Consider the following 23,375-nt stretch of genomic DNA (forward strand, 5'->3'; position numbering starts at 1 on the left):
TCTGAATAAACCTTTAGTCTTTATGAATTACCCAGTCTGTGACATTCAGTTATAGCAACAGAAAATGAACTAAGACACAGCCCATGGATAATAGTTACAAGGGGGACATTTAAGCCTTTGTGGTTTCATGCATCTTCCTTTCTCTGAACTGCCAGTCTGTGCGTGGTGCCTTCCCCACACCCCAATCAGTGTAGCCATATGGAGCCCCATAGACCTTGGCAATCCTGTGCACAAGACTCCAGCATCCTTCTTAGTGGGGTTTGTGCCTGGAAAATCCCTAAAGTTTCAATGACACATCAAATGAACATCCAAAAGGGCAAAGCCATGCATTGAACACTTCTAAGTGTCCACTATAGAGTCACAGCTTTATTGAGAAAGGGTTTTCTTAGTGATGGCCTATGGAAAAATCTCAAACTGTTTAATTCCTTGCTTTTCCTCCTCCTCCTCTTCCTTTCTCCCCCCTCTTCTTCTACTTCTGTCTCCATCTTCACGACATGTTCAATACGATAATTAAGTAACAACGTAAGACGGAAAACTCAGACTTACCTCGGGAACATCAAAACTAGAATTATCAACAGGACCCGCGGAGTAAACTTGCTCTGAAAAATAGACACAGCACAGGTGACATTATTCAACCCCTCGACACAAGAATGATCTGCTCATCGTTAGTGGTCACACAGATGTGGACCATGGTAGGTGCGACAATCCCAGGGCAGCCATCCACTTAAGCATTTTAAGTTTCTGCTCTTGATTTAGTTATGCATTTAGGCACCAACTATTTGTCAAGTATGTGGGAGACCCTGGGGATCCAGTGATGGTCTCTGTCCTCACGTTGCTTATATTCTAATGAGGAGGCTCACATTGCAGAAATAACTGAACAAGATGATATCCATTCTATTAAAAGTGTTGAAAAGCAACATGCAGGTGATGTGAAAGGTGGGGTGAAGAGGCCCCTGGAGTGGGCTGTGAGGGGTTCCAGACTGAGACCATCTCCTGTCTTTCTGTTTGGCCTCTGATAGTCATTTTTTTCTTTGGACTCAGATTTTGTTTTGTTGTTTTTGAACTGAGGATTGAATCCAAGGGTGCTTAACCATGGAGCCACCTCCCCAGCCTGTTTTTATATTTTATTTAGAGACAGGGTCTCACTAAGTTGCTTAGGGCCTTGCTAAGTTTCTGAGTCTGGCTTTGAACTTGAGATCCTCTTGCCTCTGGAGCCTTTGGGATTCAAGGTTGGTGCCACCACACTGGGCAGACTCAGTTTTCTTGTTTTAAGACTGGACTGATAATGTGAATAAAAGGGACCACTTCATAGGGTTAGGAGGAATTAAAATCCCCTTTGGTACCTATTTACAAGAACTAGGAACCGGGAGATTCTGTGTTTGATAGGCTGTGACTGGTCAAGGAAGCCATCTCTATGGAGGTGACACTTGAGCTATGGGCCTTTAGCTCAGTGTCAGAGCCCTTGCCTAGCATATGTGAGACCCTATGTTTGATCCCCAGCACCAAAAAGCAAGACAACAAACAAAAGAAACCAAGAGGAGGCTAATAACCAACTAATAGAGCTGGGAGAAGAGAATTTTAGGGCAATAGAATAAGGATAAAGGTCCTGATGTGGGAAATTGGGAGACAGATTTGCTGGAGCACAGTGAGCAAGAGGGACCAGGTTGAAAAGACCCTGGAAAAACAGAGGGAGACAGATATCTCAGCATGTTGAGGATGCAGAAGGAAGTTTGGATTTCACTCCAGAGGCAGTGGGAAAGGTATTAAAAAGTCAAATGAAAACACTCTCTTTGTGTTTTGCTGTATGGAGAATGGAGGGGAGAGGCAGAAAGGGAGGCCCCCCGTGGCCGAGAGGAGGGAAAGGTTGTGAAGGGTGGAGGTGCAGGTGGTGGAGGCCAGGAAACACTAGAGAATCGTGGCCAAACTCGGAGACAGGATTCACTGATGAGTGGACAGGAAGAGTGAGGGTCGGGGGGACTTGGGGCTGGTGGGGGTGCCATTTATTGATATGGGGGAACTTGGGAAGGAAAAGCCATGTGTGTTTGTGTACGTGTGTGTGTGTGTGTGTGTGTGTGTGTAATGGTCTTTGAAAGCAGTTGGATGTATGTATCAGGAGTCTGGGGAAGTGGTAGGAATGGAACTATAGATACTGGAGTCATTTACGTGCAGGGGGGATAAAGCCATGGGACAGGATAAGACCCTAGCTCCAGGGGACAAGATCAACAGGCAGAGAAGGGGAGAGGCTAGAAGCACCCCAGAAGCCCTTCGACTCTCGGAGGTTGAGTGTAGAAGTTGATCAAAGAGACCAAGGGACCCGCGATGGAAGGGAAGGTCATCAAAGAAGCCAGAGGTGAGTGTTTTTCAAACAAGAGGTGAGACCAACTGTGTTGGATGCCACCTCTCAGAGTTTGAGTAAAGTGAGGACAGAATTGTGCACTGGCTTTGGCAACCTGGACATCATTTGGTGACATTGACAAAAGCACTGAAGAGGAGAATGCCCAGGTGGGGTGGGTTTAGAGAGGGATGGCGGTGAGGGAGCTGGAGTTTTGCAGTACAGGAAAGCAGGGGAAATGAGTGCTCTCAGGGAGGATGTGAGGAGGGTGACTGGTTTCTTATTCATGACGTGTGCAGCGGCGGCACCACAGTCCTCTTGGGAAGGGAAGAATCCTGTTGAAAGAAGAAGAGTGGACACACAGAAGAGAGGGAGTAAATGGAGGAATGAGGGTTTAAGAAGGCGGAAAAGGAAGGATTTGCTTTTGAGAGAAGCACAACGTTACTCCCATAGTGTAGGAGGGAAAGGGAGCAGAATGGGGTCAGCATAGGTATTTATGGGTCAGCCACTAGGCGACGGGCAGGCGGGGCTCCTGTCTGATTCCTTTCATTTTTGATGAAGGTCATGTGCAGACAGATAGGGGGAAGTGGAGGGTGGGGTCTGTGGTGTGTTGAGGAGCAAAAGCGGGTTTATACTATCCATGATGGACAGTGGGGAAGAAAATGGCTTGAGGCAGTGCTAGTGTTGTTGAGGGCCTTTTTTGTTTTTTGAGGTCTGTGGCCATGAATTCAGATACCCCTGTCATCCCAGATGTATATTTTTTCTCAGAAACATTCAACAACTCTGATGTAGTTGATGGTTGTATTGTAGTTTGACGTGAAGAGGCAGCCTACAGAATGGGAGAAAATCTTTACCACATGCACATCAGATAGAGCACTAATCTCTAGGATATATAAAGAACCCAAAAAACTTCACACACACACACACACACACACACACACACTCAAACACACACACACACACAATAACCCAGTCAATCAATGGGCTAAGGAACTGGGCAGACACTTCACAGAAGAAGACATATAATAGACCAACTAATATATGACAAAATGTTCAACATCTCTAGCATTTAAAGAAATGCAAATCAAAACTAAGATTTCATCTCACTCCAGTCAGAATGACAGCTATTAAGAGTACAAACAACAATAAGTGTTGGCAAGAATGTGGGGAAAAAGGTACACTCATACATTGCTGGTGGACCACAAATTGGTGCAACCACTCTGGAAAGCAGTATGGAGATTCCTCAGAAAACTTGGAATGGAACCACCATTTGACTCAACTATCTCACTCCTTGGTCTATACCCAAAGGACTTAAAAATCAGCAAACTATAATGATGCAACCACGTCAATGTTTATAGGAGCTCAATTCACGACAGCTAAACTGTGGTACCAACCTAGATGCCCTTCAATAGATAAATGAATAAAGAAATGGTTATACACAAACACACACACACACACACACACACACACACACATACACAATAGAATATTATTCAACCCTAAAGAAGAATGAAATTGTGGCATTTGCAGGTAAATGGATGGAGTCGGAGAATATCATGCTAAGTGAAATAAGCCAATCCCCCCCAAACAAAGACCAAATGTTTTCTCTGTTATGTGGATGCTGATCCATAATGGATGGGTGACAAGGGAAGAATGGAGAAACTTTGGATTAGGCAGAGGGGATTGGGCCATAAGGGTGAGAAAGATGGTGTAATGAGACAGACATTATTACTCTATGTACATGTATTAATGCATGAATGGTGTGACTGTATCGTATACAACCAGAGAAATGAACAGTTGTGCTCCATTTGTGTACCAAAAAACATTTAAAAAATGTTGTAGTTTGGCTGGATGACAGTGATAGAGAAAGTCAAGTCTATTGGAGACAGATGCAAAGGAAAGATTAAAATAATAGACCATGGAATCTCAGGAGAGTAGGGAAGGGAATGAAGGCAGGAGAAGGCACTTACTAGTGAAAACAGAGTGGTTGGGTGGTATCACCATTATTGCAATAAGGTCACAGGACTGGCGAGCTGGAAGGGTACAACGAAACTGGGAGGCAGAATCCTGCACTGAGAGTTTGGAAGTGGAACATTTTTGCAGACTATGACAACACCCAGGGTTGGCATGAGAGATGATGGTTGAGACAGAAGCTGGAAATGGTTGTTGGAGGTAAGGAGGTGAAGAAATGGAGACATCACAGTGCTGGGTGGTCACATCCACGTCAATATTGAAATCAGCAGGAAGGACAAGACCTTGCCCGTGTCCTTAAAGGATTACTGCCTCCTCTGTGATTTGCCAGCTGCCTGAACTTAGCATATTATAATGGCTCACTGCACAGACTCTGGGGTCAGACTACAAGTTGAGCAGGTAGGTTATCACAACGTCCCCTCTGAGGGTGCTTGTGAGCATCGCATGAGTTAATGCACGTGACTTTCATAACGCACCTGGCACAGTGAGCCCTCAAGAAACGCTTGCTATGAATATGTTTGCTTATTCGTGGACACCACTGAACATCCATCCAGCATAGGTCGGGACTGTGCAGGGTGCTAGGAGAACAGCAGACAAGAACAGGATGGGAGCCATTTAAACCACTGGCCACCAGGATTGGAACCTTTGTTCCCAGGGCTTTTCCCTCTGTCAGACTAGGACTCTGGCCTGATGCTCTGCAGTGTCTGACATTCAGCAGGTGCAGTGTATGGTCATCAAATGAGGCGATTGATGAGTAGAGCCAGAATTGGGACATGGGTCTGACACTCGACTTCGTTCTCGCTCCCTCTGCTGTGACTCCCTGTCTGTTGGAAGAATCAGGGCCTGGGAGGGGCTGGCACATGAGGGATGGACTCGGGAATGAGTCATTCAGGGCACCCAAGTCTGGTGATGATAGTGGGGGACAGGTGAGGGCGTAAATAAGCACTTATTGGGTTATTAATGATGTTAGGATCTAAACTCTTTTCATGACAGAGTGACTTCCTGCCTGTCACAGAACCTGGCTTTCACAGCTGCTTAGTAAATACTTGGAAACAGATCAAACTGTCCCTGTTCCAAAGGCCTTTGGACCAGGGGCATCATGGCTGGTACATCATGACTCAAATTGAATGGTATTGGGGACATGAGGGCAAGTACCCCTTTAAAAATGCCTCTGAAGGGCAACCAGAGACCTCAATTTCTAACAAACCTGTTCCCTAGAATGGATTTTGGCTTCTGTTAAATGCCCATGTCCTCAACATACCTTCCTCCCTTTGGCAATTCCTGGTACTTGCAAGGAGAGCATGCATGTGTGGTGGGTGTCAGACAGTCCTATTTCACTGCTCCACGTGTCCAGATCTAGTCATTTTTAAAAGAAAACTTCTACAGTTCTGTGTTGCTAAATAATGGAGGCACGTTCTGAGAAGCGTATAGTTTGCTGATTTCATTGGTGTATGAATATCACCGTGTACTACACAAACAAGACATCCATGACACCACTAGGTCACATCATCTTGTAGATCACGGTTGAAGGTGCAGTCCATCATTGACTGAGATGTCATTATGTGACACATGGCTGTATTTGGTTCTGGATAGAAGCAAGACTTTTCTTGGAAACTGCAGTCAAAGTTCCAGATCCGATCCGTAAGGACCTTCCAGTGTAATTGGGGATGAAGTAACATGTTATACAAAAAGTTAATTGTATGAAGAGTCATCCAGATAGAAGGGCATTGTACCTATGCGCACAGGGTCTGGAGGGGCTGCCTATTAGGATCCATTTGTAATGTTGGTGCTTTGCATAACCTGAGTGCACACACAAGTGCCCCTAGCTGGTGGGCAATATAGTGGCCCAGTTCAGCTACCAGCACATTAGTTCTTTTAAAAAATTATCTTCTTCCTAATGGATATGGTGGTCCCTGCCAGGACCATCAGAGCTGAGGGACAAAGAGACCCCTGCCCGATCTGCTCTGGTGAGAGATCATTTTATTTCCACTCTCCACTCTCCACTCTCCAGAGCTGCTCCTGTCTGTGACTGTGACTCCTAGATATACTTGCAAGAATTTCTCCTGTGTTTTAGTTGAATGGGCCTCTGTGGCCCTCCATCTGAGGGTATGACTTCTATGGCCATGAGCCATTGGAAATCACTCCTGCTGGTCGTCAGGGCTGGGGACACAGTGTGGCTCCAGAGCAGAGTCCAGAATGAGGATGGGGTGTGCTAGTCCTGGATTCCCTTGGGCTCCTTTTATGCTCACCTCCTGCTCTTTTGTCTGCTCTTTGGTGACACAGTGAAAGCAACTTGACCTCGGGTAGCAGACAGAAGGTTCAAGATCCAGCTCTCCTACTCAGTATTCAGCCAAGTAAAGTGGGTAATTGGCTGAATCATCTGTACTCAGCTTCTGCATTTGCAAAATACAAATAGGAATGACTCCCTGGAGGGCACGAAGACCTGTGGAGACCAGGTATGTAACCTCTGAGCAGAATGCCCCCCTGAGGGTAGGAACACAGTCATTAGTTGAATTATTATTAATTCACTTGGTGGGTGCTGAAATACACGGTTAGGCCAGGTTTTGGAACTTCCTGGTCCAGCCAGCGTGCACAACAGTTAAGTTCTTATCTTCTGTTTTGAAAACTGTTTGAGTAGGGCTCTTTGAAGAACACCATTTGAATGGTGTCTCAGGTTGTGCACTGCTCATTTAATGCCCCAGGATTTGCTAATTTGTGCTCTTCACTATTAACAGGTCCTTCACTGGGGTGAGAGATTTTTATTAAATTGGTCTCAACTGGAGCTTTTCGGAGGCCCATGAAGTTCCTGAGAAGAGTTGCAAGTAGCTCATGAACTGCTTTTTTTTCCCCTTAAACCTGATGAAACAACACCTAAAATTAAGTCTTCACTCCTTCCTTTCTCAGATCCTCTCTGATTCTGAGATTCCTTTAATTAACATTCTCACACTCCAGTACTATAAAAAGGTCCCCAGTGTATTTGCACCCATTTCTTCCTTTCCTTCATTTGAAATCTCTTATCAGTTTTTAATGTGCAAGAAATTCAACCCCCTGGTTTTGAACGCATGGAAGCAGTTCTGAAAAATCAGCTTTTTTTTTCTTTTGGAAATAGGAAGTTGATTTATATATTTTATTTTCTTTCATTTCCTTTCATTTTTATTGTGTTCATCATTTGTGTGTGTGTGTGTGTGTGTGTGTGTGTGTGTGTGCACAGAATCTGCCCTTGCACATGCTGGGCCTGGGTGTATTCTCTACCACTGAACTGCTTCCCCAGCCTTGAACATTAATTTTTAAATTTTGGAAATAAAAGGCCCCAGTGCAGAGGCTGGTGTGGAAGGGCTTGCTGAGTGCATCCGCTCTGCAGGCAGCCTTCTTCCTACTCCCAGCTCTTCCTAGGACCTTACTGGAATGTCCTCCAGTCCTGCACATTTATTATAAAGATGCCACCAATATGCAAGCATTATTAGGAGATTAACAATGTAAAAATCCATAGGGTAACAATGTATGATTCCCAGTCACTTAGTCTATCCAGAACAAATTTATATATATATATGGAACCCAGGACCTTGAGCATTGCTAAGCACATGCTCTACCGCTGACCTCTGACCCCCAGTTCTCATTTATTTATTCACTCAGCATTTTGGACTTTTTTCCTACCACCTAGTTAGAGTAAGGTGATGGACAGGGAGGCCATCTCCACCAGCCACTTGCTAAATTGAGTGATGGATGTACTTGAGGCACACAGCAGGGCTAACAAAAACATTCATTCCCTCACTTATTATACATTTAAAAATGTGTGTGTGTGTGTGTGTGTGTGAGAGAGAGAGAGAGAGCAAGAGAGAGAAAGAGAGAGAGAGAGAACATTTGGGATCTACTCTATCAACAAATTTCCAGTAAACAATGCAATAGCATGAACTATAGTTACCATGCTGTGCATTAGACCCCCAAACTGATCCTATAGTGGAAAACCAACATCTTCCCCTCTTCCTTTACTCCTTCATTCCTAGAAAATCCTTCTACCTTGAGTTGACAAATTTGGGGATTTTTTTTTTTTTTATTCCACATGTGAGTGAATTCCTGCAGTATTTTTCTTTCCATGTCTGACTCATGTCACTTAGCATCCTGTCCTCCATGTTCATTCAAGTTGTTGCAGTGACATGGGTGGTAGTATTCCACTGAGCATATAGACTGTATTGTCTTTGTCCATTCATCTGTTGAGGCTCCCACATCGTGAGTGTAGTGATACTTTTTGGAGGAAAAGGAACTGCGCACACTGTTGGTGGGGATGTAAATTAGTACAACCATCATGGAGGACAGAATCCATGTGCCTCAAAAGGTAATCCAGCCATCCCACTTCCGGGTCTATATGTCAAAGGACAAGAAATCCCATCTGGAAGAGATGCCTGCACTGGGGAGGTCTGTTGAGCTGGGAGGACACAGCCATGTCCTGCAGGAGCACAGCGGGAGCGAGCTCTGGCCACAGGGTGGTGATGGGGTGAAGAGGGAAGTAGGAGAATGTTCCAGGCTGGCCAAGTGCATCATCCTTGGAGTGGGAGGGAGGGAATGTGTTGCTTCATTTTAATGAGCTCTAAATATCATCCTTTTCCTCTCCCTGCCTCTGGGTATCTCCTGAGTCTGAAATCTGAACGATGGCACAGGCCCAGCATAGTTATCCTGCTCCTCCCTGAGCTGCACCTCTGTTCCCTGAGTCTTGGACATTCCAGGGCCTGGTGTTTCCTGTCTCCTGATGATGCAGAGCTTGTTGGTTTAAGTACCTGTTTAAGAAAATGATGAACTTGCCTGGGGCCGGCTTACAAGAGTACCTTCTGTGGATGAGGCTGTCAATAGGTCAAGCAGGCCCCAAAGACTGGAGGCTTCCTCAGGGATTCAGTGGATTCTGGGCCATGTGGGCAGGTAGCTCCAGGCTTAACTCAAGTTCACTCATAATTTTTCATTATTTTATTTAGTGTCCTGTTTGGCAGCTTTGTGAGCTTTTAGGCCTCTTTTCTTTTCTTTTTTTTTTTTCTTTTTGGTTTTGATTTGGGCCTCATGCAATTCTGGACCATTTTGTCCCACCTGGAAAAGTACCCCCATCCCCAAGTCTCACTGGGGCATAACTGGATGCAGTTATGCCTTTTCTCAGCAGAGATCCTGCAGATCCTCCCTATATGGTTTCACAGAGAGTGCCTGGTGGAGGGCGGGCAGAAATCCAAGCCAGGTCCTCTTTGCAACCCAGGACTAGGCTGGGTCCCACAGGCAGGTGGTTTTGGTGTCCTGTGCCACAGATCCTCAGGGAAAATCCCTTCAGTGTATATCTGTGGCTTGGTGGGAGGCAGGGTGTATCCTCTGATGTTACTTCAGGTCAAAGACCTGTTATCTCTGCACCTGTCTCTGCTTCAGAACTGCCATGGAGAGCAACCTGGAAGTGTAGGAGATTAACTCCTGCAGGAAGTTCTTGACGTAGGTGCCTTCTGACCCTGAGAAGGACAATTCGGAGGTTCCCACTGCAATGCCCCAAGGGTCCCCGTGGTATGGAGCCTGAGCTCCCCACATTGGTGCAGCCCTCCTGGCTTTCCCTCCTGCTGCCCCTCATTCCTGCTTCCTGGCATCATGTCCCAAGACGTGGCCCATCTCCAAGGCCTTGTTTCCATCTTTGCTTGGTGAGGAACGATGTTGAGAGCCACAGCCAGGTCAGGATGGCGCCTGGCATTTTGCCGGAAGGAGTGGTTGAGAAGTAACGCCAGCCAGCCATTGAGATGATGATAATTGAGTTGGGTTGTGTATAATTATTAAGATAATGACTGATTGCTGTAACTGGATGATGCTGAATTGAAGCAAGGTGTGTATTCAGTTGTGTATGTAAACCCCTGCTGTCCAGCAAAAAGGCGGCTCCTGCTACCTAGGGTGCCCGCTACTTTTGAGTTCTTGCGGAGTTCCCGTTGAGTTCTCTAGGAGTTCCCATTGAGTTCCCGTTGAGTTCCCGTTGGTTCTTGTGGCGTTTCCGTGGAGTTCTGGAGAGTTCCCGTGGGGTTCTGGCAATAAAGTAGTTCCTGTTTTGAACCTACAAGTGGCTCGTGACCTCCCGGTTATTGTGTGCCCAGCCAGACTGTGGCAGAACCCAAATGAAGAACACTTCCTGGAGGGAGCTGCCTGTTACGGTTAGAATATGGAACGTCTGTCTTCACCAAAACTCGTGTTGGGGCCTGGTCACCAGTAACATGGTTTGAGAGACAGTGGGACTTTTAAGAGGTATTGGATCCTGAAGCATCTGTCCTCAGGAAGAAATTAATGCCATTTCATGGGAGTGAGTCCTTGCTCTCTAGGAACTTGGTTAGTTATCATGAAAGTGGATTTTGCCTTTTGTCTCCTGTCTCTGTATGCACCTTCTTGCCCTTTCCCTTCCCCTTTCTGCCAGGTTATAAAGCAGCATGAAGCCCTCACCAGATGAACCACCCAGCCTTGGATTTCCCAGCATCCAGAACTGTTAGCAAAAATAAACCATTTTTTTCTTTATAAATTGCCTACTGTCAGGTATTCACTTATAATAATAGAAAACAAACTAAGACAGTACCTCTTGTCTTAATGTGTACCAAGGCTATGTATGAGCTAGTGGTGGCCCAAGAAACTTAGCTGCTAAAACATTTGGACTTTTTTTTTGGATAATTGCGCTACCTAGTCTAGAAACTACCTAGAATGTCATGGAACCTGTTTCTTCCTTGACTTTTGTGCTAAAATTCAGGAAGGAAGTTTTCATGCCCTGGATGGTCCCTGTGAATTATGTGAAACTCACACTATGGGGAAATACAGAGGTTGAATGGGGGAGGGGGCGATGGTAAAGATGTGAAGACCACAGTTGTGCACAGAAGAACAGAATTAGGGGCAGAAGAGGAAGCCAGAAAGTTTAAGAAAAGAGGAATTAGAGGAAGGGGGAGGGGCAAGTCAGTCTCTCTGAGTGTCTTTTTCATTCTTTTTTTTTTGAAGAGATGAAAATATTTATTATGATGGTTTGATTATTACACATTGTATGCATGTATTGCATTACCACAGTGTAACCCATAAAGATGAACAAACCTGATGTCTCAATAGAAATAATTTCAAAATATAATTATATTTACCATTTCAAAAGATGATAGTAGTTTTTGTGTAAAGTGAACCTGCTAGTGACTTGAACAAATAAACAAAACATCAAATTATGCAAATAGGTATAAAATCTTAAAATGTGAAACTCAACAATTTTTAGCAAAATATATGTGCATAGGAACTATAGTTTTGGGTACAGAATAGAGTGAACATAATTTAAGATTCTTAGAAATGCATTTCTAGAGAATCTCCTGCCATCTTTTAGTTTTTAATTTTAATTTGTTATATATGACAACAGAATGCATTACAATTCATATTACACATATAGAGCCCAATTTTTCATGTCTCTTGTTGTACAAAAAGTAGAGTCACACCATTCATGTCTTCATACATGTACTTAGGGTAATGATGATCATCACATTCTACCATCTTTCCTACTCCTATTCCCCTCCCTTTCTCTCCCTCCCCTTTTCCCCTTTGCCCTATCTAGAGTTCATTTAATCCACCCACCCCCCACAGCATATTATAAATCAGCATCCTTAAATCAGAGAAATCATTTGGAATTTGTTTTTTTGGGGACTGGCCAATTTCACTTAGCATTATATTCTCCAGCTCCATCCATTTACCTGAAAATGCCATGATTTTATAATCTTTAAATGCTGAATAATATTCCATTGTGTATATACATCACATTTTCTTTATCCATTCATCTACTGAAGGCCATCTAGGTTTGTTCCACAGTTTAGCTATTGTGAATTGTGCTGCAATAAACATTGATGTGGCTGTGTCCCTGTAGTATGCTGTTTTTAAGTCCTTTGGGTATAGACCAAGGAGTGGGATAGCTGGGACAAATGGTGATTCCATTCCCAGTTTTACAAGGAATCTCCATACTGCTTTCCATATTGGTGGCACCAATTTGCAGTCCCACCAGCAGTGTATGAGTGTGTCTTTTTACCTACATCCTTGTCAACACTTATTGTTGTTTGTACTCTTAATAGCTGCCATTCTGACTGGAGTGAGATGAAATCTCAGAGTAGTTTTGATTTGCATTTCTCTAATTGCTAGAGATGATGAACATTTTTTTTTCATATATTTGTTGATTGATTGTATATCTTCTTATGAGAAGTGTCTGTTCAGTTCCTTGGCCCATTTATTGATGGGGTTATTTATTTTTTTGGTGTTAAGATTTTTGAGTTCTTTATAAATTCTAGAGATTAGTGCTCTACCTGATGTAAGAATTTGTTCCGAATTAGTAGGCTCTCTATTCACCTCACTGATTGTTTCTTTTGCTGAGAAGAAGCTTTTTAGTTTGAATCCATCCCATTTGTTGATTCTTGATATTAATTCTTTTTTTATTGATTGTTCAGAACATTACAGAGCTCATGATATATCATCTTTCATATATTTGACTCAATTGGGTTTTGAACTCCCATTTCTACCCCAAATACAGATTGCAGAATCACATCTGTTATATACTCACATTTTTACATAATGGCATATTAGTGACTATTGTATTCTGCTACCTTTCCTATCTCCTACTATCCCCCCTCCCCTCCCCTCCCATCTTCCCTCTCTGCCTCCTCTGCTGTTGTTCAGTTCTCTCCCTTTTTCCCCCTCCCCCTTGCCCCTCATAACCTCTTATAATTTTGTATATCATTGAAGGTCTCCTACCATTTCCATATGCTTTCCCTTCTCTCTCCCTTTCTCTCCCCCCATTCGTCTTTGTTTACTAATTCTTATGCTATCAAAGTTGGGGCCTCATCCAACATGATGGAGATTTGGGCCTACTTTTTCTTCTAATAGACACAGTGTCTCTGGTTTAATTCCTAGGTCCTTAATCTATTTTGAGCTGAATTTTGTACATGGTGAGAGACAGGGGTTTAATTTCATTTTGTTGCATATGGATTTCCAATTTTCCCAGCACCATTTGTTGAAGAGCCTATCTTTTCTCCAATGTATATTTTGGGTGCCTTAGTCAAATATAAGATAACTGTATGTGGGTTAGTCTCTGTGTCCTCTATTCTGTACCATTGGTCTACAAGTCAATTTTGGTGGCAATACCATGCTCTTTTCATTACTATTGCTCTGTAGTACAGTTTAAGGTCTGGTATAGTGATGCCACCTGCTTCACTCTTCTTGCTAAGGATTGCTTTAGTTATTCTGGGTCTCTTATTTTTTCCTTGCAATTGGAATGAGTCCAGTTTTTCATTATTTTAGATGGAATTTTACTGTCATTAAATAGTGGCCTAGTGTGGTACAACTTACAATGGATAAACTGAACTCCAACAAACTGGATTTGAAAACTTTTTGATTTCTTGGCATATGTATTGGGAAGATAATTCCTGTTGCTACTGGGAGCTCAGTAATAAGAAATTGTTCAATTTTACATCCAAATATTTCTTGGATTCAGCATTTTGTTTGGCTCCTTTGGCTGGGTGTAGGGTCATTGTGTTTTGGGTATACTTGCTGTGATCCTTTTTGGGATCCCAAATACACTTTAAGGCACAAAACTATAATGAGAGTTTGGGTTACCGTTCCTCTACATGAATTATTTTAGCTCAGCCTGGGCCAATGCTACTTTGATATCTTTCCCTGTGCATTCTGCAGGGCTCGTGAGATCTTGATGGCATTTCACTACTTAGAGACCTTTAATGGTATTGACAACTTGAAAACATGCACTGCAAACTTGTAATGGATTGTCTATAAAATTATAAAGTGAGAATCTTCCTAGAATTGGTTTGTTTATGCTTCTCCACTTTTTCCTCTCCAGTGATTCAGAGATGTGTTCATTGCCTGTGCTGGTTTCTCTCCCTATTAATAAGCTGGTTTTCAACTAGGAATGGTTATAACACATGGGTTATGTTATTGACTTCTAGCCAAATACTTTCTCCTCTGGGTGAGGGACACAGCAGGTGGAAGCTTTCCGGAATCTCAGGCACATGAGCAAGTGTATTATCTCCAAAGTTCTCAGAGTTGTTTGACTTCTGTGAGGGCATTTTAGTGGAAAACATGTAGAGTTTGTGGTTTCCTTGGGTTATGCACAGTTATTTGGCCTCTTCACATGGTATGCAGAAGTCAGCTAAGGGGTGGGAGTTATGCACACTATTAAATGGTCCCCCAAAGAAGTCCACATCCTTATCCCCAGAAGCTGTGACTGTGTCAACTTACATGGCAGCAGGGACTTTGTAGATATAATTAAATTAAGGATTTTGAGAGGGAGAGATTATCCTGGGTTACCTGGGTGGACCAGCCTAATCAAAGGGGGTCTATAAAAGGGATGCAGGGAATCCAAAAAAGGAGCCACGTGGAAATGAGAGCAGTGGGGAGATGTGACTATGAGCCAAGGAGTGCAGGTAGCCCACAGAAACCAAAAAAAGGCAAGGAAACAGATTCTCCCCTGAAGCCTCCAGCACAAACATGGTCTCATTAACACTTTGATTTTAGATTTCTGACATCCAGACTGTAAGATAATATGTTAGTGTTATAAATTGCAAATTGCTAACTTTGTGTAACTTGTTACAGCAGCAACAGGAAACTAATACAGTGATCTCTAATTAAGAGAGGAGGGTCCAGGCAATCAGCCTGAGAATGAGGCCATGAGTGGTTGCTTTGTTTGAATTTGTGCTTCCTACAGAGGGCCCTTCAGAATCACAACACAAACACAATCTAGGAGTTGAGCAGTAAAGAAATTATTTGGGTTTGGGTTGGGCCAGGGAGAAAAATTTCCAATATAAACTCAAATTAATGAGTTCAGGGTAGACTGTTAAAAGTAATCTAGAACAGTATGAAACTATTACGTCAGATCTGTCCAATAGAACATTCCACAAGGACAGAAATGTTCTGTGTCTGCCTCATCGGTTATGGTAGCCACTAGCCACATGGGGCTAATAAGAGCTTGAAATACAGATAGTGTGATAGATGAGCTGAATTTTAAATTTAACTTAAATATAAATTATTTAAACAGCCACCTGTGACTTGTGGCTATCATCCTGGGTCAACACTAACAGATATAATGTGAGCCACAAATATAATTTTTAAATTTTCTATATGTATAGTTTCTATATATATTTATATTTTAAAAGGCAAAGAAGACTAATGATATTAATTTGATGATGCATTTTGTTTAATTGAATTACTAAGTAGCTACCATTTCAGCATGGAACTAATATAAGAATTAATGAGATATTTATGTTTTTTTCATGCTTTCCTTTTTGATACAAGTCTTCAAAATCCAGTGTTGGTTCTACACGTAGAGCACAGCTCACTTTGGATCATGTGCCCCAAGTGCTCAACCCCCACAGGTGGCCAGCCCCTACTGCACTGGACACTGCCAATCATTAAGTCACAGATGAGAGGCGGTGGAGGGGGAGAAGGTGAAATGACTTGTTTTCAATTTTTTCTTCTTCCTGCAAGCCCTGCTTATTTTTGTTGCCTGAGTTTCCTCTGAGAGATACATAACTTCAGGCAGTAAGTGAAAATTCAAGGTTGTTGTTCTTTCCTCCTACCAACCTATTTCTGCCAACAAACACTTAATATGACACTCAAAATACAATTTGTAAATTGGTGGGCTGATTGAATTCTCAGACATGGAGATGAAGAAGATGGTGATAGGAGGAAAGAGAAGAGGAGGATTTGACTTGATTTGCAGAAACCAGCAGTGAGCCTAAGGAAAGAGTAACATGATTGGGCTCGCTAAATAAGCTTGGCAGAGGACCACATTTCTCAGACAGGAGGGCTCTGAAGGTCCATGCATACTAGAGTTCTTGGGATGTTTAGTTTGTTAAGATGCAAATACCAGGAACTGCAAGGTCAGATTGCTCCTTGTATGTGGGAGCTATGAGTTGTCTCTCTTAATTAGCTTCCTAAATGATTATTGCATGAAAGCATATGAGTCCCTGGGTTTGATTTCTGGAATTTCATAACAAGCTAAAAACTTGTAAAGAAGCTGGAATTAGAAAATTAAAATTGCTTCTGGGCTGAGGTCAACATTACTCTTAATAAGCTAGACTCAACAACAGAACAACAAAGGACAATTTCAACGTTATTGGCTCATTTATAAATGCACTTGACTGAGAATGGAGGAAAAGCACCCAGAACTGTCGGATTCCTTAAGAGCCCCTATATTTCCTTTTATTCTGTTTAGCTCTAAGAAAGAGTCCTCTTTTACTTGACCAGAGATATGGCAAATCATTATGGTCATTATGTCTGGGTCTGGCTTTTGCTGTTCAAGAGTTGGAGTTTTCTGCTGATTCAATAAGCAAATCATTGTTTTTGTTGATTCTCCATGAATTTGCAACAGCAGTGGTTTTGCCTGGTAATCACAAGCAGGAAATGTGCAGCCGCTTGATGTCTGCAGAAAAGGAATAAAACATGAAGACAAGAAAGGGCTGGAGGGGAGGAGATGCTGCTTCACATTTGCAATTCCAGGAGGAATGCAAGAGGGACTGTCTCCCCAAGAGGTGCAAGAAAGCCAGGAAGACTTCACATTGTGGACCACAGGGGAATATGCAGGATGGGACCAAAGTCCTCTTTCTGGTACTCTCCAGGATAAAGTTCTTCAATGTCTAAGCCTCAAAGTCTCCCCTGCCTCTCCAGGAGCCTCGTTAAAATGCACACTTCCACTCTGAGATTGATGACGACTTGAGGGGCTCAAAGTCTTCGCTGGAGAAATCTGCCATTAGCTGCACAAAGTAGCGACCATCGATTGCTCATGGAATGCTTATTCTGCCAAACACCGTTCAGAGGGCTTAAGTACATTATCCAATTTTATCCTCGTTATTGTCCCATGAGGTCGCAAATGTTTTCATTTTTGTACAACAAGGACACCGAGGCACACAGACGTTAAGTAATTTGCCTGAAGTCACATAAGTGGCTAAATAACAGTTGAGTCCAGCTTTCTTCTGTCTTCAAACCTTGTGTTATCCACTAGGCTGGTGTTTCTCAAAGTGAGGTCCCGGACCTGCATCATCAACTTCACCTGGAGACTTGGAAGACATGCAGATGCTCCGGCTTCTGTCCAGATGTACTGAGTTGGGAACTCTGGGCATGGTCCAGTAATGTGCAGTGGAGCACATCTTCCCAGTGACGCTGATGAGTGCTCAGTTTTGAGAATCATAGGGGTGGGACTAAGGATCCTACCACCCAATGACAACACTGCAGTGTGATGAGGCAGGGGGCAGAAAATTTCTTCCATTCTATTGGTTTTGGTGACATTCCCCTTGCAACCGTAAAATGAGAGTATGGATGATGATGGCAGGAGAGATGGAATGATGTCCCACATGTCACAGAACCTCCACTCCCTCCGGGCAGCCATAGATTCATTCAAGGAGGAGGAACCAAGATACCTTGTCATTTGGGTTATGTGCATTTGCTGCTGAATAACAGGACCCAGAGGTGGGATTGGGAAAAACCAAGAATAAAGGAAAGGGATCACCAGGGCAAAGGCAGGTGGCAAAGGAGTTTACAGAAGCAGGTGGTCCAAAATATGGCCCACACATCACAGATGAGCAAATAGGTAGAAAGAGGTGATGTATTTAAAATTGAGGATTCAGATAAAGCCTCTTAATCCCCTTCTGGTATGGCAGAAATCAATAGCCGAATTCCCAAGGCTTGCATTTGCTAATGTGTGTGTAGTGAGCATTAAACAACTGAATAATGAGGCCCAAAGTAGGGTAGTGGTGCCACGTCTCTGGGCATGCCTTAAGGGCGTTGTCAGGACATCAGCATAAATCAGTGCTTTTCAAGGTAGCGCCTGCCTGGAAGGTTGCTGTCCCCTGTCCTCTACAATAGTCATGCAGGATATAAGGCATTTTGCAGAAAGTATTCATGGGAAATTTTCCAAATCAAGGCAACCAACAGATTGCATTTCCATCCTTCATAGACCTATGGAAAGGAACCCATTGACACAGAAATAGGGAGAGCCCAGAAATCCAGCTGTTGAAATCTGAGTTGTCATCTAGAGAGAAAAGAACTGTCAAGACTGAGTTCTGAATAATTACAGGCAATGAGATGGAAAAGGCTCTGCAGTTAGTGACCCTCAGGGGATCATCAGGTACAGGCATGCAGTAAAAATCTGGACCAGAAGGAGAGACCCTGGCTAACAGAAAGAGAGGACAGGGAGCCAACACTAGTGGCCCCTGTAGTTACAACTTTCACTAATTTGTATACGTAAAATCAGTTCCTATTGGAGTCAAATCCCTTAGTGGCTGTCAGGGGATAATATTTGCCTTATGGGCAATATCATGCCAGAATTTAAAGATAGCTCCCAGGAGATCTCCTCTGCTGTATATTGAAATTCATTTAATTATGATGTAGTCTCCACTTTTGGAAAAACACTTAAAGTGGGAAAGTTCAGATTTACACAAAAGATAAACCAGGGAGCAATCAATTCCTAGACTGAAGAATTCTTCCATTTGCAAGAGGTGTCACTGTAGTATTTTTTTTAAGTTACAAGCTTTTAAAATTAATGCATTTAAAGTCAAGTCCAAACCCAATTTTCCCCTGTTGCTTACACAGTACATAAGGTGAGGAATGCCTATATTTGTTGTGTATATTTTGTAATAGATTTGGCTCATACAATTTGTTTCTGCACAGGGCCAGGGGCACCATGAGACAGCAGTTCCTCTGGGCATCACTGACTTCTGCCTCTCTCTGAATTCTGACATCATTAAGTTGTATCTGCATTTCACTGTACTGCACCATGCCAATTATAGGTGTTAACATTTCCAAAAAAGAATCCTTGAGCTACAGATCCCTAGTTTGTGATCACCTGTGCTCAGTGTATACACACATGCACACACACGGGATTTATTTATTTTGCTCTGCCAAGACTTCTGTTTTCAGTTGGTTTTGGCAGTAGGTTGGTGTGTTAGTCAGTTTTGCATCACTGTAACAAATAACCGAGATAATCAACTTATAAAGAGAAAAGGTTATTTTGGCTGATAATTTTGGAGGATCCAATTCACGATCCATTGGCTCATTGTTTTGGTAACACATCATGGCAGAAGGGTGTGGTAGAGAAAACCATTTTACTTCCTGACCACACAGCAGAAGAGAAAGAGAGAGAGAGAGGAAGGGACTAAGGTCCCATAATCTCCTTTAAGGTCAAATTTCAATGATCTAAGGACCTCCTATAGGACCCTACTTTCTAAAAGTTCCATGGCATCAACCTGAAGACTAAGCCTGTGATACATGTGGCTTTGGGGGACAGTCAACATCCAAACTATTGCAGTTGGATACAGTTGATATCCACAAGTCCAGCCATAAAATGATACGTGAATTATTTTTGGAAGGTGATTACTTACATGGTGCTGTGAAACCAACACCACCTCACCCAAGTTGATCTGCCCTGGCCAGAATCCACAGAGGTTTGGCCAGAACCAGGTTTAACAGTAGATGTGTCTCTTCAGCAATTCTGTTTACTTTATGGCCTCAATCTGGCCCTTCATTTAGACCTGAAGGTTCATTTCCAGCTGAGAATCTTGTTCCTGGCCTTACTTCATATACTTTAGGCAACTAAAACACGAGCCACCAACTTCCTTTGAATAATTTCTCGCCATTTTTTAGAATTTAGGTGGAGCATGTCATGGGCGGGGGATTGTTCCTGCTTCAGGTGGACACTTTAGTTTCAGGGTCAACAATGAATCTTACACTTTTTTTTTTTTTTTTGCTCTGCTTAACTTCTTGCTTCTCTTTCATCTTCCTGAGGTGGGATATTCTGAGAAACTTGTTGAACAGAAGGAGCTCCACTGAGAATAGACATCAAGGTGGGTTTAACTCTTAATAAATCAAACACTGAAAGAGGCTGAAGTGACCGTGACTCAGTTTCAGGAGAGGCAGGGCTGTGGGGGTCTCTTTTGTGGTGTGGGGTAGTGATGGCGGACCTAGACTTTGGGGGAATTTCCTTGGAGAGGCAGTTGTGGGGGAGTCTTGTGGGGTTGTGGTTGTGGACCTCTGTGGATGGTGTCACACTGCCTTGAAAGGGAGCAAACGTTCTCATGGGCGTTTATTCTGGGGGGAAGTCAAGTCCCCAGCAGAAAAGGAGAACTTCAGAGGCTGACCTTAACCGGAGGCAAGGAGCAGAGCAGGAACAGTCACTGGTCAGGAAATCCTGGGATGCTGACCAGAGTGAGAGGCGATAAGCTGTCTGCCTCCCTGGCTTCTCCAGGAGCCAGAATTCCTACATCCACCTTGTTCCTGTGGGAGAACCACGCTGAGCAGCCTTGTGAGTCCCTCAAATGATTTGGTTCCCTTGAGATAGGGGGGAAGCCCAGAGAGACTGGTTGCCATGACTTCCAATGGACCAGGCACAGGCATATCTTTTCTTATTTAGTTTTCATTTGCTCAAGAAAGAATTATGTTTACTCCCGCTGAAGAGCTGAGGTTCCTGAAATTAAATGCCCTTCCAGAAAGAAGGGCTTCTGTTCCCAGCCTGTGGATGGCAGCTGTGGGCGGAAAGGAAACCCTCACTCTCTCTGCTCCTTCTCCCTTGTAACCACCATTCTCACTCTCTTCCTGTTAGGTCCCCTTGGCATCAAATCTAATTTGTGGGCACTGGTCAAGAATAAAAAGCTAAGATGTTACATCTTCCTAAGTAACTTGGATCTCAATTTATGTTGAACTTTGGGTCAAATATTTACTATCTTAAGCACCAGTGATTTGGGCGGTAAGTCTGGAATTCTGACCTACCTTATGGTAGTGGTTCTCAAGAATTTAACAGGGATTGGCAAGCTCCAGCCTGTAGGCCGAACCCTGTCCCATACCTGTCTGTGAGTAGCCAGATGCTGAGAATGATTTTTATTTTGCACTTTGAAATGGTTAAAAAAAAATCAAAAGAAAACTAGCATTTCACTGTATGAGAAACGCCTGATATTTCAATTTCAGTGCCGTGGTTTTAGTCTTTTTGGATAGTTGTACCCATCCATTTTCATCTCGTCTGTGGTGACTTTCAACCTGAGGGACAGAGTCGAGCAGCTGCCACAGAGACCACATGATCTGCGAAGCTTGAAATATTGACTATCATCTTGTTATGGTTTGGATAAGAGGTGTCCCCCAAAGCTCCTGTGTTAATGGAGGACTGCTTCAGAGGTGAAATGATAAGACTATCAGACCTGTAAACTCATCAGTGGATTAATCCATTTGATGGATTAATAACTTGAAAGGACCACGGTGCTGGGTGGTCATTATAGGCAGGTGGGGCATGGCTCCAGGAGGTGGGTCCCTGGGACTGTACCCTTGGAGGTTACATCTTGTCTCCCTGGCTTTATCCCATCTCTCTGTGCTTCCCAACTGCCAAGGAGGTGACTGGCTTTCCTCTGCCACGCCCATCACCATGATGTTCTGCCTCACCTTGGACCCAGCATGGTGGAATGTGCCAACCATCAACTGAACCTCTGAAACCATGACCTCAAAATACATTTTTTTTCTCCTTTAAGTTGTTCTGCTCAGGTGTTTTTGTCACCGTGATGAAAATCTGACTGACTCTCTCTATCCAATAACAAGTTTGCTGAGCTGTGGACCGAAGGGTTTGTAAAAGACAGATTGCTAATCCCCGGTCTCAGAGTGACTGGTTCAGTACGTCTGGGTGGGGACCAACATTTTATTTTTATGATCATTTCTTAGATAAGGCTGATATTGCTCTTCAGCCTTGCCTGGACACTGGACCTAACTAGCTTGGATCCAACCCTGGAGATTTGGGTGTAATTGGTCTGGGTGTTGGGATCTCCGAAATTTTAAAGGGAGTTTACAATGCAAACACTGTCCAATAGAAATACAGTAAGTCACATATATGATTTGATATTTTAGTAACCACGTTTTAAACGCTGAAAGCAATTTTAATAATATGTTAATAATGTGTCTTATCATTGATAAATAATAGGTTGATATATTTTATTTCACTCAATTTCTTGGTTTGAATATTCAATGTCTCCCAAAGGCGTGATTCCCAGCTGATGGCCCTGTGGGGAGATGGTGGAACCTTGGGGGTGGGGCCTTGAGGGAGGAAGTTAGGTCATTGGGGGTGTGCCCTTGGAAGAGACACTGGGACTCTGGCCTCCTTTCTTTTTACTTCCTGGCTACCATGGGGAGTGCAGCCTTGTTTTACCATATGTTCCCACCACAATGGGCCTCCCACAGGCCCCCAAACAATGGAGCCAAGAGACCATGGACATCAACCTCTGAAACTGTGAGCCAAAACCAACCTTCCTTATTGTAAGTTGATTTTCTCAGGCATTTTGGCACAGTGACAGAAATCTAACACACTCCATATATCCAGAATATTATTTCAACATAGCTGTTTTGAATGTGTCTACCATGTTTTAAGTATTTATTGAAACTGCAAAGTCATATCTTAATGGTATTTGGAAGTGAGTCTTTTGGGAAATAATTAGGATTAGATGAGATCACAGAGATGTGGCTCTAGTGATGAAATTTGTACCTTTATAATAAAAGAGAGACTTGAGCTAGCACAAGCCATGCTCTGTCATGGGACACCCTGTGCCATGTTATAAGGCCCTCCCCAGATGCTGAGTGGATGCTCGTGCCAACCTCCTAGATTTCCCAACCTTCAGAACCACAAGTCAAATAAGCTCCTATTCTTAAAAAATTACCAAATATCAGATGTTTTGTTATAGCAACAGAAAATGGATGGATGCAGACGTATAAACAATGTAACAATGATCAAGACTTTTACATTTTTCTTTTCATGTTTCATCTTTTTTTTTTTAAATGGAGGGCTTTTTATTTTTTTATTTTTTATTTTTTTAATTTATTTTTTAATGTTGGTTGTTCAAAACATTACATAGTTCTTGACATATCATATTTCACATTTTGATTCAAGCGGGTTATGAACTCCCATTTTACCCCGAATACAGCTTGCAGAATCACATCAGTTACACTTCATTGCTTTACATATTGATAAACTCATGTCTGTTGTATTCTGCTGCCTTTCCTATCCTCTACTATCCCCCCTCCCCTCCCCTCCCCTCCCCTCTTCTCT

At 43.1% G+C, this 23,375-nt stretch overlaps 1 protein-coding gene across 2 annotated transcripts in view; it reads right to left on the reverse strand.

Moving 5' to 3' along the window:
• Nucleotides 1–23,375, reverse strand: part of LOC144257328 (lymphocyte antigen 86-like) — a 66,879-nt gene that overhangs the window by 5,325 nt on the left and 38,179 nt on the right. For both annotated transcript variants that reach the window (XM_077803565.1, XM_077803566.1), the window contains exon 4: nt 547–599. In XM_077803565.1, the coding sequence (XP_077659691.1) occupies nt 547–599 (53 nt within the window). The remainder of the gene's footprint in view (nt 1–546; nt 600–23,375) is intronic.

The sequence above is a fragment of the Urocitellus parryii genome, chromosome 10 (genome assembly GCF_045843805.1).
Source record: "Urocitellus parryii isolate mUroPar1 chromosome 10, mUroPar1.hap1, whole genome shotgun sequence".
In the NCBI taxonomy this organism is placed as follows: Eukaryota; Metazoa; Chordata; class Mammalia; order Rodentia; family Sciuridae; genus Urocitellus; species Urocitellus parryii.